Source organism: Lithobates pipiens, unplaced genomic scaffold, assembly GCF_037356315.1.
Source record: "Lithobates pipiens isolate NorthernLeopardFrog02 unplaced genomic scaffold, aLitPip1_a1.2 Scaffold_30, whole genome shotgun sequence".
In the NCBI taxonomy this organism is placed as follows: domain Eukaryota; kingdom Metazoa; phylum Chordata; class Amphibia; order Anura; family Ranidae; genus Lithobates; species Lithobates pipiens.
The window spans coordinates 101,973,431-101,993,875 of record NW_027507791.1 but is presented as its reverse complement, the minus strand read 5'-3'; the positions used below and the strand labels follow the sequence as shown (position 1 = coordinate 101,993,875).

At 39.9% G+C, this 20,445-nt stretch overlaps 1 protein-coding gene across 10 annotated transcripts in view; it reads right to left on the bottom strand.

Annotated features, from left to right (window-relative positions):
* Positions 1–20,445, bottom strand: part of RALGAPA1 (Ral GTPase activating protein catalytic subunit alpha 1) — a 368,491-nt gene that overhangs the window by 69,817 nt on the left and 278,229 nt on the right. For all 10 annotated transcript variants that reach the window (XM_077464690.1, XM_077464691.1, XM_077464695.1 and 7 more), the window contains 3 exons: positions 17,625–17,780; positions 6,748–6,906; positions 703–830 (listed from right to left, as the gene is read on the bottom strand). In XM_077464690.1, coding sequence (XP_077320816.1) covers positions 703–830; positions 6,748–6,906; positions 17,625–17,780 — 443 coding nt within the window. The remainder of the gene's footprint in view (positions 1–702; positions 831–6,747; positions 6,907–17,624; positions 17,781–20,445) is intronic.

Sequence of the window (20,445 nt, the reverse complement as noted above, 5' to 3'; positions counted from 1 at the left end):
ACATGTGGCTGAATACATTGTGGCCTAAATGTATGACTAAAATTGAGCTATTAAAAAAAAAAAAAAAAAAAAATTTATAAGAAAAGCTAGAAAATAGCATTTTTTTTCAAACATGTTTCCGTTTATATCACAAAAAATTGCAGAGGCAATCAAATGCTATCAAAAGAAAGCTCTATTTGTGGGGAAAAAAAGGACGCACATTTTGTTTGGGAACAGCATTGCATGACCACGCAATTACCAGTTAAAGCAGTGAAGTGGCAAATTGTAAAAAGTCTGTAATTTTAAAATTAATTGAAAAATTGTAAAAACTCTAGTCATTGAGCAGCCAAATCCTCTGGGCCTGAAGTGGTTAAAGAACCACCCTGAAAAACTATGACATTTCAGTTACAGTTGTTATCTGTGGTAGTGGCGGACTCCAGTGACACGATTTCTATGTGTAGCCCTAGGCTCTGCTACTTTTAAATAAAGGAATATCCATTTTTGCAACAAAGAAGCTATCACAGTGTCACATTTTTTGCTCACATCTGCCCTCTATATTACATGAGGAAACTTCGACCCACAGAATACATGGCTTAAAAAGCAGAGCCTCACGGGAGAATAACTAATATCTGAGGAATGAATAAGCATACCAATCTTTAAATATTAAGCTGAGAAATGCTTCATACGTTTTCTTAACTCATAAATTCCATGTAAAAAGGATACAAGTTCTGATAGAGCGGGATGAGAGATTTAAGAGCTCGGCTGGCATTAATAGCAGTCGCTCGGACCAGGCCTGGAAGGATTTTACCATTCACAATGGCTCCATCGAAGAGTGGTCCAAAAAATGGGATCTGCGGAGGAGGAGACCAATGTTAGACAGAAACCATTTACCTTTTCCAATTCACAAAACAAAGGATGTGATTGTTGTCCGTGCTGTGTGGCCCATAAACACTGGCATGTGAGAGGTATTCAACCAGCTGCTGCTAAAGATCAAAAGAATGTGTAGAACAGAAAACCTTGTCAAACAGGTAACAATAACATTAGTTGACCATATAAACTAGCCAGGTACCAAAATGTTAGACTTAGGTCTCCATTTCAGGTGTGATTAGAAACCAGGCAGAGACAGTATTGGTCACAGATGTGTTTTTCTAATCAGGAAAGTCTGGATGATGATTAAATAATCTAGTGAATAAAGCATTTGACTATAAACCTTCCATTAAAACAATGACATATGCCCAGAAGCCTTTTTTTTTTGCAGATGTATTACAATTTTTACAGGACTAAATGAATATGCCCCTTAGATTTACGATAAACAATGCTGTGTAAGTTGACAATTCCTGTTGCAAGCCTCTCTAAGCAAAGTTTCTGCTTGAAACAAGTACAAATAAACACCGGACAATAAATTCTATATTGCAGCTGTCAGCTGCACCTTTTTGTGACATCCAATTTCCAAATTCTTTATACTTCTACACTAAGCTTAGGCAGTTATTACTTCTGCCAATTAAATGGGATAAAAACATTCACATAGATTCACAAAAAGCAATGAAATTTAAATAACCATATAAATTGCAGCACTTTAAATATCATAAAATATACATGAATGAAATCAATTATTATGTGAAATTCAGTAATTTAAATAATCAAAATCACATTATGCATGCATCCACTGGATGTCCAATTCATCAGACCAGTGAAATATAATAAATAGTGAAAAATAGAGTTCATCAGAAAAAAATTCAAGTGAGCATTCTTCTGTGTTGTAGCTTGGCTTTATTGCACACTCGCCAGAAGGGCAGGCTGCTCACTTAAAGTGATTGGTAACCACTTTAAGCCTCCACCTGCATGCAATGCACACTCACACTGCCTAATTAATGTGCAGCATAAATTGCTTATATAATTGTAATAACCGCAGACCTCAATCTGAGGAAATCTCCAGTCTTAACTACATTCGCCAGGGGACGGTACAGTGTTGTTCAGCATACACCATAGGCAATAAATAGAAAAATGCCATATGGTGTAGTACTTTGTTTAAAGAGAAACACTCGCAAGATCATAAATCATAAAAGCCAGACCCATTCAGACACATAAAAAAAAAGAAAAATAAGTCACTTGAACTCACATCTCTCGTCTCCACTGTGTGCTCCCATGTGGCGGCACTATACAAAAGCCATACGCGATGCACGTTTTGCACGATAGTGCTTACTCAGTGGCCTATTCCATATTAACAGCTTATATGCGTTTATACTGAACTTAAGTGAGCAGTCTTTCCTGTTGAGTGTGCAATACAGCCAAGCACGATAAAAAAAAAAAAAAGTACACCTGACTTTAGTTAGATCCTGTTCCTTTATAGCAGATTAAACAGCACAGTGCTTGTGCTTTCTAATCTGTCCCTCTCTAAACTATAAAAAAAACCTGGCTGATCCTGCCTGTTCCTCTGTCCCCCTCTGTGTGCTGGCTAGGGTAATCATGGCTGCTGAGCCCTGATTACCATGGTCAGTTTAGGTGCCTCCGTCATCCGCAGCTCTCCTCTCTCTCCCCCCCCCTCCCTCTCTGCCTGTCAGCTGCTGTGTGTGTAAGCACCCCCTCCTCCTGCTATTAGTAGCAAAGTTAACTATAAAAATTTTTTTACCGTCAGCCCCTCTCTTTTATGAAATCATAACAGACTGTGTGTTTGATGAAAACCAAGCCTGTAAATATATTTTTTAATATCTCTTCAGGCCAGTCACATGACTCCCAGCTGCTCTCTTCCCCCAGGGAGGGACTGAGAGGCCAGCACAGCCGCCACGTGACCTCCCCGGCTGATGTCTCGGTTTCTCCCACCATAGCCTGTAGATTGAGTAGGAGAGTGGTCGAGAGTCATGTGACTGGCCTGAAAAGATCAGAAAAAAAAGGTATTTACAGGCTTCTTTTTCAACTGGCACTTACATGACTTCATAAAAGAGAGGGGCTGGCAGAGATTTATTTTTTAAAGGTTACAAACACTTTAATACCACCAGACACTTTACCTCTCAAGTTGATATAAATTATACAAATAATCCACCAAATCCTAATCACAACCAAACAAACTTTCAGCTTTGTGTTAAAAAGCTGTTCTACTTTTCTGATAACTAACTTTGCGAGGGGAAGCAGTGACATCATCAGTTAAAAGCACTCGGCTCCCTTATATAGACTACTGAAATATAGCACCTGAAGAGTAATGTGAACATTTTTTTTATTGTCTCGGAACACAAGTAAAGTGGCCAATTCCTGCATTTGAGGCCCATAAACTCTTTAACATGTTAAACAAACAAAATATGTAAAAATGTTATTGCAAAGTTTCTAAAAAATTTTTTTTACCAGAATGGACAGTAAGGTGGAGTTAAGCTGTTTAATAGATCTATCTTGAAACGCAAATACCACAACATGCTTACTCAACACATTCTTAATGCCATCAATGAATGTCATCGGCAGCGTGAACCAGGAGTATATCCTTCTGGCAATTCTTAACTTTAGATAGGACTTGGAATTTTGCCATGTCCCCAATACAGAGGTATTGTCATGGCTGAAAAACAATTATGCAGCCAGTATTCAAATTGTGACAAGAAGGAACGATCCTTGTAGAGATAAAATTTTAGCAGGCAGCTTGTTGTAACTACTTTTCAGAATTGCACACATTAAAAATAATAATTTTAGGCCTAAAGATTACATAAAACCCCAAAAACATTCTATAATTTTTGAAAGCAGACACCCTAGAGAATAAAATAGTAGTAGTTCGTTTTTTCTTATGTCGCACGATAATACCGCAATTTCAGTAAAAAAGTAATTTTAGGGGGCACAAAATAGCAATAAATTACCACTTTTTGGTAGAATATAAAAGCTGAGGTTGCACCGAGTAAATAGATAACCAACATGTCAAACCTTAAATTTGTGTGCGCCCGAGAAATGGTGACAAACTTCAGTACCCTATACTTTCCATAGGCGAGGCTTTAAAAGACCCCTATAGGGCATCAGGTTAGCGTTGCGAAGGAGGTCTTGTGCTGGAAATTTTGCTCTCATTCTGGATATGCGCAACAATATGTAACATATGCATCACAATCAATGTTTTCAGCTGTAGGTGCCCCTACATGTGCATTTACATTTGTACGTGTGTATATGTGGGGTGCCTTAATTTTTTTGGGGAGCAAGGGATTTTTCAATTAACTTTTTATTTCAATCACATAGGAGACAACAAGTCCCCTACGTGATGATTATTTGGCGACAGGTTCTCTTTAATGAGACCTACATGGTCTAAAAAGACCCTGCACGTCTCCCCTGTGCTCCACTGAATTAAATGTATGTAATGCAATGGCCAGGGAAGCGGTCAATGGGGACCAAGAAATGATATTATACACCTCCCTTGCGGGTCAGCAACAAGAAGAGGAGGAGAGCAGAAGGGGAGGAGAGCAGAAGTGTCAAACGTGTGGGTGTGTGGAGGCATTCAGACGGCAGCCCATGCGTCAGGATGCTATTTTAGGTCGCCATGGCAACCTGGGATTTGTCTAGCCCTGCTTTAGTTAAATACGCATATCCAAGTGACATGTTCATTTAAAGTAAGCTGTGGAGCCCATTTTAAACCTGAATCGAAGAGCGGCTAAATCGCTATCTTGTGTTACCCACCCAACATAAATGCATCTGTGCACATTTACTGCATCCACTTCATCAATTCTGACATCAGAATTTACAAGAGGCAAAAGAGTGTATAGCTTTACCAACATTGGAGCTCGAGTTTTTCATCCCTCCATTTTCAGACCCCTAAAGTACTAAAAGTTTGAGATATGCTGCTGTTTACAGTAGGATCCTAAACTTTTGGGATGTCCAAATGCAGTCCAACTGGGTGGTGGGCAATACAGCAAACAATCGCTAATTGCAATCGTCCAATGTAAATGGGAACTGGGGACTGCATGCAGCTCAGAGAGGCATCTGAAGGACATTACTGGCATCAGATGAGGCAGAGAACAGAAGACCAGGTAGAAGTCTTGCAAATCAGGGAAAGAGGCCAGATGCTAAAAAGCCCAATAGGCTGTAGTGAGGACCTTAGTTGAGAGGGCAGGGGATCCAGCAACATGCATCAGAGCCAAAGAGGACTTTGAAGAGGGATGGGACTCTAGAAGGAGAGAACAACATGACTTCAGGCTGCAGACATCTACACAGTAGATCTGCTGCAAGCAACTCCCAACCCACTAGTAGAAAGTGTGCTGGGAGCACACAAAACTACAGTGGGACCGAAACACCCCCCCCCCCCCCCCCCGCCTAGAATCATAACTGTTGCAACTGCAGAAACGGGGAAGGCCTACAGCATTCATGGGGGAAAAAATAAAAAAGGACAGCTGGTAACAAGCAACAGTCACCTCTGGCCACCCAATTTCCTGATCACAGACTAAGTCAGTGTAGCAGGGCAGCAGGAACAGAGCAAAGCTCTACGTGCCTCTTTGCAAGCAGGAGCATAGAGAAATGCCTCAATGTTTTACAGAAAGAGAACATGGAGTGGGTGCAATCCTGCACCCAGCAAATTAAGTGAGCAAATTGAGTCAGCGCTCAGTACCACAGAACAGGGGAGCAGTCTTAAAGGATAAGTTCATCTTTTTGTAACGTGTTGCACCCATATTCAGGGTGTAACATGATGTAACATGTTACAAATCCACTGTCCCCGGCTCCTTGAAGTGACAGGCGACCTTTTTTCCCATCTCTCTGTCACACTCTGTAAGGAAGGTGTCCGTGCGGGGCTCTACCTGCCTGGTTACGTCACTCATTCACAGAGTTCTGTGAATAGAAAATGACACGGTCCAGCAGCCTTTGCTGCTGTCGACTTGTAGTTCTCAGTGAACTACCACGATGCTGTTGATGCTTCCTGCTAATGTGTAACTGCTTGGCTGTATGATGTACAGCTGACACACAGAGTCTGCAAGAGCACTGCATAGGCTTTTTTTATCTGCAAAAAAATATGCATTTATTTATTTTTAAAAGGTGAACTTATCCTTTAATGATTGTTTATATTTGGATTGCAAACATGCTGCAGCTCTAGAAGGTAAATGAAAAAAAAAATCAGACAGACATTCTGGAGCCATTAGCAAATGATATAATATTAAAAAGCTGGAGTTCAGCTTTGACTAACAGAGCTAAGGAAACGACTTCCATCCTCCTGAGGCATGTGGGTAGTAGGAGAGATTTATACTCTCAACTGGCCCACAATTTTTTGTTTGCCAATGTTCAATCCTCCTGTAGGTGGCAATATAACCTGAAGGATATTCTGACGACTGAGTGGTGGATTTCATGCATTAGGATCACCAAACGTCTTGAACCCCATATTAACTTGTTACATCATTCCTTCAGACACACTTCTTATGACATACTGTGGACTAACACAAATATACACAGTGGATTCTCAGGTAAGACTAAGCTCCAACCTTTCCATAAGCCATGCTGACAACAGAATGCTCCACCTACTAAAAAAACAAAACAAAAAAAATGTCCAAGTGATGAGCTGAGGGGAAATCTTCCAATGGGGACAAATTTAATCGGAACAATAGTCGTAAGATAGAAATTCTTCTAACTTTTGGGAGATTTTCTCTGACTTCCTGTTGCATCTTCAAGACAGGAATTGAAGGGAAAGTTCTCCAGCAAACAGCAAAAATACCTTGATACATTTTTAATCCTTCCCTACTCTATCCAAATTAATCTTAAAGATTTTTGGTTATACACTTTGATCCCTACAAAACAAACTAAAATAAGATTAACAGGGTTGCGACTCACATCTGGTTTCTTCATAATCTGGATGCTGAACATGTGATTCTTCATAGGATAAATAACCAGCAGCACATCTCCAAATTCAGTGGGTATAATGCCACGACGATACTCTCGGCTGTGCTCTGACCACACAATATGTACCTCGTCATTACCAAGGTGGCGAAGCTTTGGAGAAAAAGAAAATGAAAACAGACATGAACAAGTATAAATGGGAATAAAAATGAAGGTTAACCGTTATGAAATTTAACTTGTTCAGGAAAACTTAATCTACCTTGGGGTGTTAAGCTCAATAACAGCAGAGCATACAATGTGAAAATATAAATATGAAAAATGGTGCATGTCTAACATAATAAGAAACTTGTATAACTTAATTATATGCAAGCTGGTGTGCAAGGACAGACTAAGGAAACAGAGCGACAGCCCCGCAGTAAAAAAAAACAAAAACGATGCCTAGCTGGAAGAACAAAAAACGTAGATTTTTCAAATTTTTTAAGTAATGCATGTACTTAGGACTCCTACCACTGATTTTTTTTTTTTGGGGCTGCCTAACAAACTAATAAATACTCTGAAACAGCAATATATCAGGATCTCAACATTGAAAGTGGAACTTCGGAATAATGCTCATGGATTCGGGATGAGGTAACCAACAAACATAAAATAGGTGTGATGGTCAAGTGTCCATATAATGGGCCACATAATGTTGCCTGTGAAATTTTAAGGAGACCTTCAACCATTAGACGCACTAGGCATTGCATCACCACACTCCTCACCTCCTCAACAATGTAAAATGGAATATATATATATTTTTTTTTGTGTAACTTTTTTTGGTTTGCTTTACCCACTATTCTTGACTAGGTGAGAAGGACATCATTTTCACTCGAAAACCTTTAGGGATATACACATCACATATCCTAGGATGCCTTAGGTTCCAGATAAAGGAGGGCAGACCTAGTGGCACATCATCAGAGGGTGGTCTGCCTGAACCAGAATGGAAGTGCGGGACCCGATGTGTAATAGCAGCATGATGAATCACAGAAGGATAACTCTGGATTCGCAAACCGGGTGAGTTTGTGAATAATGCCAGGGAAAAGGTTAGAGGGGAAAAAAGTTCCTCTTCAAACAATCAGTGTATATATCTTTAAAACTTTTTACAATGGTTATTTGGCATTGCAGGAGATATTTTGGTGTCACACTATATTATTAAATGCAAACACATATAGGGATATCAGTGGTTGCTCTTTTGATTAGACAATTACAATACATACATTGATTCAGAAAAGTAGTTGCAACACTTTTCTGCTAATATGACCTCAGTTGAAATTAATTTGCCATTCTCATTAACATTTGTGACAGATTCATGGGATTCATGGGATTCATGGGATTCTCCCCCCCCCCCCCCCCCCTGAAAGTCCAGCTCATTATTTGACATGACACTAGTGGCCTGGGCAATGCAGTGTCATTTTTAGGTAACACACTGGTGGTCCAGGCAGCACAGTATCGCTGATTTCTAGGACATAGGAGACTGAGCTGAACACCATCTATGGTTTATATGGTGTAGGTGGCTAAAGGGCTGAACAAACATTGAGGATAGATGGTCTGGTATGGACACTTAGGACTCAGTGGTGCCTCTGGGCAGCCACCTCTTATCGCCTCATGGAAAGCAGGCCCCTGACAATGTCCAACAGTCCTGTTAAGAGTAGTGACAAATTCATGTACGTTTCTTTATATTTATAACTTTTTATTGCACCCTTCAGCATGGAATCCAAGTAAAACAAAAAAAAAACACAAGAATAAAGTGCAGATGAGGTTTCAAATCAGAAATCGACTTCATCAAATATCCAGGGTCATTATGAAGAAAAAAAGAATGTGACATAAATGGAGGATACATATACACATAGCAAAGAGAGTTATAATAAAGCTCTGAATACTGTAGAAGTCGAAGTACCCTCAAAAGAGGGCCCAACAGTTGACCTCCAAAATTCCCTCACTTACATAAAGCTTCTAATGGAAAAAAACAAGGGCCATTAATGCAGACACTGATAGGACTGATTTTTTTTTTTTCTTTTAACAATAACCAAAAGAAAATTGAAAATACCAAAAAAAAAAAGAACAGAAAAAACAAAATAAAAAACAAAACAAATGGAGGCAATAGGGAGAGAAGATTGAGTATGATTGTCAAAATGACACGTTTCTGCCATGTAAACAAACTTGCACACAATGCCATTTGTCACACAGGTGTCCAATGGAATTCCTAAAAGTGTCTGCGATTGTCCTTATGAATTCCACCAATTGTTTTTTTTTTTTTTTAAATAGAAAGAGGCCAACAGGAGAACAAGATTCCATTCCAATATAAAATTGATGTAGAGACACTATCCCGTACAAAGTGTAGGTTCACAGCTGCTTTTCTAAAACCATAGCTAGCTGAACGTACATTTTGTGTTTGCTGGGTAAATCAATAATAGATATTCACTAAATTAAATATCTTATGGATACAATATCCCGACAATATAAACTAGACCCTGCTTAGATACTTCAATTGTTAAGCAATTTGTAATATTAAATAAAGCAAAAGAAAACACATGACAATATTATGTAGATTTGTTTTTCAACATGGTCGAAATTCTCCCTTATTATATCCCTATATTCTTGTCACCCTAGGACAGGAAGTCTGTTAGGACTACAGAAAACATCCCTTTGGCCTTACTTACATAAGGATGTGCTCTGTAATGCACAGAAATAACCCGGGCAAGGCTGGTAAGAAAAGGAATTTCAGCTCAGCAAGAGTACAGTGTTGTCAGTACGCTATAACATGTTAGAAGCTCACTGTATATCTAGCTGGATTTCCCTTTGTACTTATTGAACAGATATAACAAAACACATTCAGTTGTATATTTATCAGGCCAAAAGGGAATAAAAGCAGGTAATTGTTCATGTTTACATGCACTTTAAACCTTATAAAGATAAGCCATTTTGCTCAGCATAAACCAAGAAAATGCTGAAAATGAAGCTTACAATTTAAAGGTTATTTTATAGGCATTTCAATACAGTAATATTCAATCAAAAATGAATTAAACATTACTTTCCTCCCATATAGTAACCTCATTGTAGAGCAAAGTACCATTACAATCTGTAATTAAGATGACTGACCGATTCTATTTCCCATTTATCGCTACATGCCAATGTTAACACAATTTCAATCAGATTTCTTTCTCTTGAAATGTTCCTGTGAATGACTTTATCTCCAATACTCTGTCCTGCTGTGCAGCATCATCTTCTCATTTAGGTTCCTGTGATACGTCTTGTGCTGTCAGACCTTATACTAACTGAACCTAAGAGAAATGTGAAATGGAACCTGGAGGCAAGTCTGAATGCAATTGTCATCCAATAACTAATTTAAGATGGAACTGGCTGCCAGCACTATTGTTCATGGATGCTTGCTCCCTAGACACTGTCACAAGCAAAGTGAACCCTGACAGAATGGCTATGGGGACAATTCACATGACGCAATGTAAATAGAAAATTTACTTACATGAAATTTACTTTCACTTAATTTTGCTGCAAATACATTGACCAAACAGGTACATGGTACTGCATTTTTAATTTGTTTGTTCAGGCTGAAGTTAATAAAAGGCTAGTCTTTTTTTTTTTCTTTATTTTGCCAATGGTATCAATGAATCCAAACTGTGACATCACAACTTGTCGTGTAAAGAAAGCAGGGTCCTGGTCTCTAAATTTCTGAGTGATATGACATACCTCTGACCAGAAAGGGCGCAACCTAGTGCAGGACCAGAAAAAAAAAAAAGGAGCATGATTGCCACAGTCTCTCTGCATCTCCAGCAGGTTGTGGAGGTCTAAGGGAAACATTTTATGCAGTCTATGGGGGTTTTTCTGTTAACTGGAGCACACAGATCTTTTTCGAAGTACAAATAAGGATGCTGTCTATCTGCTTTTGTGTGAGATTGATCAAAAGGGCTTGTTCCGATCTCAATATTTATGGAGGCTTATAGTTTGTTGAGGGAGAGATGAGTAATTTATACTTCAAATAGATTGTGTTCTGTAGGGGAGATTGAGAGTCACAAAGTTGTTACTGTGTAAGTTCTTATGCATACGAGGCAACAGGTGGTTGAGAAGCCAGGAAATGCGACAGTTGTAGCTTGCACCAAAAGTTCAGGTTCGACAGTTCAGGGTGAAGGGCCATTTCCGACAGGGACGGCCATTCATTCAAGCTAATGAAGTGCCTGCTGTGAAACATTTGTCAAATCATAAGGGCTGAAAGGCGAAGATCAGAAACCCCAGACTACCGATAATAGGGAACAGTGGGGTGGGAGAAGGGGAGAGTTATCTGTCTCTAAGAAAGGTAGAGCAGATGCTCAAAGTCTTACCAATCTTGAGGTGTTACTTAAGATTTGGTGGTGTTTCCTTTGCACCGCGGCAGAGAGCATAACAGAATCTTGGAGGCATAATGTTCAATGGCTATCAACTGTTTCAAGGCACCATGCAGCACCAATCAATTTTGTTTAAGTGACGTCACATGACAGAACACAATGCCAGTCAATTCCATGCTACCGTGCTATTTAGGGTTTCCGAGTCCAAAGAAAAAGGGCAAATTTTCTGTTGACAATGTGCAGGTATGGAAACGCTTGTAACATATGATGCATAATATTTTTAAACTGTTACAGCGGCCAAACCAGGAAAAGGTTCCTGTCATGCAGCAAGGTCTTAATTTTGGTTGAGGAGAGGGGAGTTCAGCGAGTATGCATCCCTAGGATCTCTGGGCAAATTAGTCCCCAGGTATCTAAGAGAATGTCACCCATGTGAAAAAAAGTTAAAACTTTAGTTGGTTGAGTGAGGCTTCCGGAACAGAAATGTTCAATACTTCTGATTTCTGACAGGTAATACGAAAATCGGAATGCGTGCTATATATATCCAACTTGACCATGAGGTTACCAAGTGAAATGTGCAGACTCATGAGAAAAACAATATTAGCACAGACTGCTATCTTCCACTTATTCCAAGAGTCTATTGCAAGGCCGGTGATGTCTGGGTTAGCCCTGACTTTCTGAAGAAACAGTTCCAGAAAAAAAAGCTAAAGTTTAAGGGTGACAGAGGGCAACCCTGACAAGTGCAGGCTTCGGTCGGTCGAGCATGCTGGAAAACCAGCAGACAACCAGCTCTTGATGAGTGCTCTCAGTCAATTCCTGAGCAAACCCCTGTGAGAACACAACAGCTCAGCGGGGGGGGGGGGGTCTGAGAGAGATTGCTGTACTAACGTCAGATCGTTCGTGTACTATTCTTAAAGCTACATCAGTGCATATGCACATTTACAGATTAGTATGAGCACTGCTATTATTTAGAAAGAAGGTAGTCAAAAAGTAGTTTTTTTTATGTAAAATGTATAATTATGCTTTCTTTATATACCCTATAAAATAGAAAATCTTCCACTTTTGAATACTGGTCCATATTCCTTTTAATTTAGAAAAACATTTACTAGTGACTTACTAAACTGTAGGGATGTAATTATATCAATTCCTTTTGTATTTGGCCAGAGCCCTTCTTTAAACTCCACCTTATAAGGTAAAGCACTTCCTTTATTGCATAATATGCTGTTTTTCATTTCATACAGAAGGCTATATAATGACAACACTAAATGTCTTCTTTATAGATAAAAAAAAATTGATCTAACAGATGGCTTTTTGTTGCTTTCATATTTCTCTTTACGCTAATGATGATGAAAAGGATTTGTATTTGGAAGACACAGGAGGATCCATAACACACCAGAAGAGCTCGAGGCATGGCCAGATCCCCACACTCTACCGTTGTAATTTAATTAAAGGCATTAAACTTCATGCTGAGGTCAAGCAGCTCCCTCTTCCTGCATCCCCTGCTCTCCAACCTGCTCTCATTATTGCTCCCACTGACTGGATTAACACTTTGAAAGATGCATGAGTGATGGACCCGGGGGGGGGGGGGGGGGGGGTGACATGGCTCAGAGTGTGCAGCGCTAACAAGGGCACAGATCATAGGTTCTCACTTGTTAGCACTGAAGTGGAATTTATTACACTCATCAAAAACAAATACTTATAGAGGTAGATAAGTTCATATTAAATCCTTGTTAGTAGTATGTCACACTTATGTATACTATCTCTTGGCTGATAATTCACTTACTAACAATTATCACAATAAACATACAGAACACAGATATATAGAAATTGTGATAACGCATTCATACGCAAAACAAGATATAAATCTCTGTACAAATGTCATACATAGCAACCTGACCAAAATAGATAGCACCACAATTTAAATTTTGTATAATAGAACCGGCACAGAGGAACATAGGAGACATTCTGACCATATGAAGTGTGATTTACAGTAATATTTTTGTGGCATCATCACTTGCTCCAACACTATGAAAGTTGTATTTGTGTGGGTGGTGGTGGAGAAACTTGCAGGAAGGGGTAGGCTGCATGGCATCATGGCAATTGGAAAATGTATAAAAAGAATATTGTCTGGATAAGGGTCAATTCAGGGCTGAATAGTAGCAGTGTTAATTTGGATGTCAAATTTCAATTTAGTTTTAGTAATAATCTTGACTAAAATATCATTTTAGTTTTAGTCATATTTTAGTCATCTGAATTGGTTTAGTTTTAGTTATATTTTCGTCAACAAAGAGACCCCTTTCACACTGGGGCATTTTTCAGGTGCTTTAGCGTTAAAAAAAAAAGCACCTGTAAAGGGCTTGAAAGAAGCTTCATCTGCAATCCCAATGTGAAAGTCCAAGTGCTCTAAGAGCCCTTTCACACTGTTTTTCGGGCGCTGGCAGTGTGAAAGAGCTCTTAGAGCACTTGGGCTTTCACATTGGGATTGCAGAAGAGGCTTCTTTCAGTCACTTTACAGGCGCTTTTTTTTTTTTTTTAACACTAAAGCACCTGAAAAACGCCCCAGTGTGAAAGGGGTCTTAGTCTACTAAAATCTAAAGGGTTTAGTTAAATTGTAATGCATTACAGTGCCTTGAAAAAGTATTCACATCCCTTGACATTTTCCACATGTTGTCACGTTATCACCAAAAACCTAAATTTATTTTATTGGGATTTTATGTTATAGACCAACACATAATTGTGAAGTGGAAAAAAAAAAAGATAAATGGTTTTCAAATATTTTAACAAATATCTGAAAAGTGTGGCTGCATTTGTATTCAGTCCCCTTTACTCTGATACCCCTAACTAAAATCTAGTGGAACCAATTGCCTTCATAATTCACCTGATTATTAAAAGGGGTTTTAAAACTTTGTGTTGTTTCACCTTAATGTATCCTATGTATTAAGGTGAAAAAACACCTTGCACTCTCCAGCCTCCCCGAGCCCCCATTTTACTTTCCCCCAGCTCTTGTGGGCTCTTTATTGGATGGTTGATAGCAGCGCAGCCATTGGCTCCCGCTGCTGTCAATCAAATCAATGACACGGTGCACCGGGGGGGCGAGGCCGAGTGATACAGTCGGCGCGCTATGGCCGCCGACTGTATCACACGGGAGCGCATCCACAAGCTAACCTCCTCGGGAGAGTGCTTCCCAGAGGGGGGGTTAGCTCTTGCAGGAAGGAGCCGAGACAGCCGCCGAAGGACCCCAGAAGACGAGGATTGGGGCCCCTCTGTGCAAAACGAACTGCACAGTGGAGGCAAGTATGATATGTTAGTTATTTAAACAAACAAAAAAAATTAAACCTTTACAGCCCCTTTAATTATTAAAATTTCAATGCACTATATTTAAGCATTTCTCTAGAATTTCTAAGCTCATTATATACTCTTGGAGTAAAACATGAAATGGGGATGCGGAAGTAAATGGGAGTGAGAAAGTGCACAGGGCAGGAAACTGGTCTGGGGAGGATGCTATTTTACACTGCTACCTTGTTGGGAGGGCAGCGAGTATTGGCTTGCTTGTACAAGGCAAGAGAGGGCATATGCAGCGATCACTACTGATTGCTGCTATGTGCTCTCTGACAGCTGATACATTGTAACCGCGAGTGTTACAATGTATCAGACTGTAATTTTCTGAATGAATGGAATCTCTATACAGATTCTCATTCATTCAAGTAAAGTGATACAGTGAAAAGGGACTACCTTCAGTCCCTTTCTCTGTCTCAAAAAAAGAGATATGTGGGTCGGTTTAGCCCCCTGATAGCTCAACAAAGACCCCCCCCCCAAAAAAAGCTCCCTTAATGGACCAGTCGCTCCTGGTAAGACGCCTTTCACATGGAGCACACTCTGAAAAAGCAGATCTGCCTGCTCAGCGGGGGATCTGTCTGCTGATCCCCGCTGATGACAGGTCCGTGTCCACTCTGCATCAACTTGCTATTCTCTATGGGTCTAATGAAAACGGACCGCCTGTCCATTGCCATCAGATTCCATCCGATCCGATCTGCTGGATGGATGGGAAATGGAATCCCCATCCTTCTGTTTTTAGCAGACTGCAGGTGCATGTAAGTGGACACATGTCCATTTACATCAGTCTCCCCATAGAGAACAATGGGTGGTCCGAATGGGCCCACCTGAAAAATGGACAGGATAGTCAGTGTTTATCTCCAGATGGAGTAATCCTTAGGGGTATAGTCTGTGGCTGTAATAGTTGGATGGTGCGGTATCCATAGAAAGGGGTATTAAGAAATAAAAAGGAAGGCAGCCATCCTTCAGAGTGTGGATTGAGCAGCTGGCTGGAATGGATCACAGTTGCTTGGTTCCTTTGCTCCTGGAGAAATACTGTGATCCATTCCAGCCAGCTGCTCAATCCTTTTCAGCTATCCAGAACATCGGTGGGACCCGCAGAGCCATGTGGAATGCCAGGACTGCACTTTACTTTGATGAGCATGCATCTTCTATCATCTTGTAAGTGTTTTTAATCTTATCCCATTAAAGCCCTGCCCCATTTATGGCTCCATTATTGGCTGTTTTTTTCTTTTGCCAAATTGCTGATAAGGCCATTTTCGACCAAAATGTTTCGGCGGTCAAAATTTCGGTGCATCCCTAGTTTTTTCCTTACATGAAAAATGGACAGGAAGACCCGATCGGTGTGCTTGTGTGAAAGGGACCTAAGGCCTTGTTCAAGCAGGGCATACACAACGTACCTTTACAGGGATGCACAGGTGTTCCGTGCATCTCTGTGCAGGCAGTCCTATTGATGTAATCTGGGATGTAGCACCTGCACGAACAGAGCCGTTGCTCCCAATTTTACATCCATGTAGGTCCGCATGCATGTCCCTGAGCTCAGGGTCATGTACCCACACGGATGTCAGATTTGGAACAGCAGCTATGCCTATGCAGCCATTGCATCCCAATTGACATAAGTGGGACTGCCTGCACAGGAATACACAGAGCACCGGTGCATCCCTGAGCGGGTAAGCATGGCCCTCCATTGGCATATACACTTTAGTATGCCACATGTGAACTAGGCTTTAGTACTAATTTAGCAGGAATTTTGAAAGTTAAGTTGTGTTTATGTGCAATATTAACGATTTTAGTGAATTTTTTTGAAAATAGCAATATGATGAACATTTGCGCATATAATGCGGAGCCCCAAAAAATCAGTAGCACTTTTTTTTATTCTACTGGCCATGTGCTTTTAGAAAATGTCTAGTTTGAGGGGTCTTTTCAAATTCTGAAAGCTGTAAGTGAAAAATGAAAACCTCCAGATTTTTAGAGAAATCTTTGGGTATTTTCGATTTTCACCATTTTGCAAAAAGGCGCAATTAAAAATTTACTAATATTTGTTATTAACTCTATTTAAGCTCTTATATTTAGTATGAATTTTGTAAAATGAGCTGTGTCTTTATCAGCTAATAATGGTTTTAGTGTATTTTTTTCCAATATATTGGTTAGATAAACATTTGTGCAAATACCGCAGGGTCTAAAAAAATCAGTTGCACCTTCTTTTTATTCTACAGGTCATATGCGTTCAGAAAATATATGGTTTTGGGGGTCTTTCACATATTCTGAAAGCTGTAAGGGAAAAATTAAAACCTTCAGTTCTTTAGAGAAATATGGATATTTACACTGTTGCGTCTGTTCAATTTTCACCATTTCGCAAAAAGGTGAAATTTAAAAGTTACCAATATTTTTTATTCATTCACTCAATACAGGTTAAGCTTTTATAATTAGTAGGACTTTTGTAAAATTTTCTGTGTTTTTATCTGCTAATAATGGTTTTAGTGTATTTTTTGCAAATATATTGGTTTGATAAACATTTGCGCAAATACGGCAGGGTCTAAAAAAAATACGTAGAACCTTCTTTTTACTCTACTTTTCGTGTGCTTTCAGAAAATATATGATTTGGGGGGTCTTTCAAAAATTCGAAAGCTATAAGTCAAAAATAAAAAAAACTGAAAAATTGCAAAAATGGTCTGGCCACCTGAGTGTACAAAATGGAGCACAGGGCCTGGCAGCGAAAGGGTTAAACAAACAAATTCACAGTAGTAAAGCTCTACTCGATATAGGAGCCCATATATTTAGGTATTGAGCTTTCCATTACCCCAGAGTAACCAAAGATGCCTGCAGACATAAGGTAGGTAGGGGTAAAGTCTAGGGGTTCCCAGCACATGCAAACGTTTGAGACTTGTCAGTAGAAGAGGTTTGAAGGATTGAAAAGCTTTGTGTGATTCCTATTTTTTCCTAAGCCAGATCTTGGTAAGACACTAATAGATGCATGCTGTGACAGTTTGGGTATAGGGTCCCCAGAGATGGCATAAGTTGCCTTAGGATGCTTAGATCATGTCTGCAGATGTTGCCTGGTTCTCTTTATACAGATTTCATTCTTATATGCATCACTGTAACACACGGGAAGAAACAGAATTTGTGTAGCTAGGCATCAGACACAAACAAGCATAGCACACTCCTCACCTTTTTTGTTAAGCAGTCATCGGAATCAGAAAGCATCCTGGTAGAGACATGAAACATAACTTCCACAATAGAGGTTGCGTAATATGGAGTGCTCAGACCAGTGCTTTTGTTCCTCTGAAGTCCTCCTAAGAAGCCACAGTGGTTTGCCAAATTCACCTGCAGAATAGATGCACTTTATAAAACACAGTAGGGTTTATCTGTGGAAACAGCTATAAGGAACTGCAATACAAGTATAAACTCACAGGTCCATATAGATGGCATAAACTTGACACAAAACAAGCTCCAAAGACTTTTTTTTTCCTTAACGACAGGAACATCACAAAAACTGTAACCTCCCCTACACCCAAAAGCATTAAATGCTCATTTAGCCTGCACAGATCAGGAGAAACACTTTATTACTACTGGTTCCAGCAGACTTTTGATTGGTGCAGCCAGCCCCTCAGAGCCTTCAATCTGAGGCACTTCAGGCTGCAGTTGCATGTTTGCCCCACCACATACAGTATAATATAGGTTTAGATGTTAATGTAAATTAAAAAAAAATATCATGGACAGTATTCAATTGCTCTCATAAATAAATTCAGCCGGTTCAGCAGGAACTGGCCGATTTAAGATCCATCGATAGCCATTCCCAAGAATCTAATGACTGATGACTCAAGAATGGGCTTGTTAGAAAATTTTGGTTCGATCAATGCTGCAGTACTGATCAGTGTATTCTGACAGCGAAGGAGTCCCTGCTGTCAAAATACCATCAGAACTGCTATCTGCTCGACTTGTGTGGACAGGGAATTTGTTCAGTAAATTTTTGATAAAGACACTGGCTGATCAAAAAAACTGACCCATGTATACAAAGCTTTAACAAGCATTTAACCCTTGTAGTGAGGGGGACCACATTGTTTTTTGGTCACAGTCCAGCTGTATTATGTGATATAGGTCTTAAATTGCTTGTAAAGGTTTTTTTTTTTTTAAATTAAAACAATTAACATGTCATAACTGCGCTGTGCAATGGTTCTGCACTGAGTAGCCCGATTTCCAGCCCCCCCTAGCCTGGCTTTTCCCCCCCTGGGGCAAGCCGCCTGCAATGGGCCGTGTGCACTCGCTCCTTTGTGCAATTCCCATTTCTTTCTAAGCCAGCTCTTGGTAAAACACTAGCAGATGCATGATGTGACAGTTTGGGTATAGGGTCCCCAGAGATGGCATAAGTTGCCTTAGGATGCTATTCTATATGTCCTAAGACACACAGAGCGGGGCTTAGCCCCGCCTTCCACCACTGGCTCTGATTGACAGCAGAGGGAGCCAATGCCTCCATCTGAGCCAATGAGGAGCAAGAGAGCGCCTCAGTTTTCATGCACAACGCTGGATCAAGATTGGGCTTAGGTATGTATTTGAGGAGGCTGGGGGGAGCTGCATGCAGAAGGTTTTTACCTTATGGCATAGGAAAGTGGAGAGGAAAAAAAAACTCTGCCTTTACAACCACTTTAATGCTTCACTAATATAACCTATTTTTAAAGCCAGGACCTACTGTATTTGCTCATTCCTCACATAATAGACAAGACGCTTACAATGCAAAAAGGGACTATTAAATTTATATCAAAGAAAAGAAAAATGATAGAATGCCTTGTCCTTACAAAAGGGCTGAAATAAATTGCAAAAGTAAAGTTCACAAAAACCACATAATCGCATGGGCAGATACATAGAGGAATCACAGTTGACCACACACCCACTTCAGCCAGTGAAACAGGGCCATCTCAACAGCATCATAGGCCCTTTGGCAAAGTAATGCACAAAAAGTGGGTGTGGCTAAATTATGCTAAATATTGGGTGTGGCTTTTTAGCCCAATTATAAACGAGAAACACAACCAAGGAATTATACAAAAATTTAATTCACTCCCTTTACACACTGTCCCCTATGTATACACTGACCCTCTTTACCCTGTACACACTGTTCCTACTCCTTTTTTTACACTATCCCCCCTCCCTGTACACATTGCTTCCTGAAAAAAATTGCCTCTTAAAGCCTGTCAGCTGTCTGTATGTATGTACAATTAGGTCAATATACAGTGCTGTGAAAAAGTATTTGCCCCCTTCTCACACTTAAATGATTCAGATCAAACACATTTTAATATTGCACAAAGATAACCTGAGTAAATCCAAGATGCAGTTTTTATATTATTTAATTTATTAAGGTGAAAAAAAGCTGTTCAAACCTGCCAAGCCCTATGTGAAAAAGTAATTGGCCCCTCCCATGCTGAATCATGAATGAACTGTGATTAACCACAATTTCACTTTACACACCTAGGCCTGATTACTGCCAGACCCGTTGAATCAAGAAATCACCTAAATAGAAGCTGTCTGACAAAGTAAAGCATGCTAACAGATCACAAAAAGCCACACATCATGCCACAAAATTCAAGAACCGATTAGAAACAAAGTAATGTACATGTATCAGACTAGGAAGGGTTTCAAAGCAATTTCTAAGGCTTTGGAACTCCAGTGAACCACGGGGGGAGCCGTTACCCACAAATGGAGATAAATTGGAACAGTGGTGAACCTGCCCAGGAGTGGCCAGCCTACAAAGATTGTATCGACTCATAAAAGAACCCAGAACAACATCTAAAGAACTGCAGGGCTCACTTGCCTCAGGGTAAGATCAGTGTTCATGATGCAACAATAAGAAAGAGACTGGGCAAAAATGGCATCCATGGGAGACTTTCAAGGCCAAAGCCACTCCTGACCAAAAAGAACACAAAGGTTCATCTCACATTTACCAAAAAACATCTTGATTATCCAAAACACTTTTAGGAAAATATTCTGTGGACTGAGG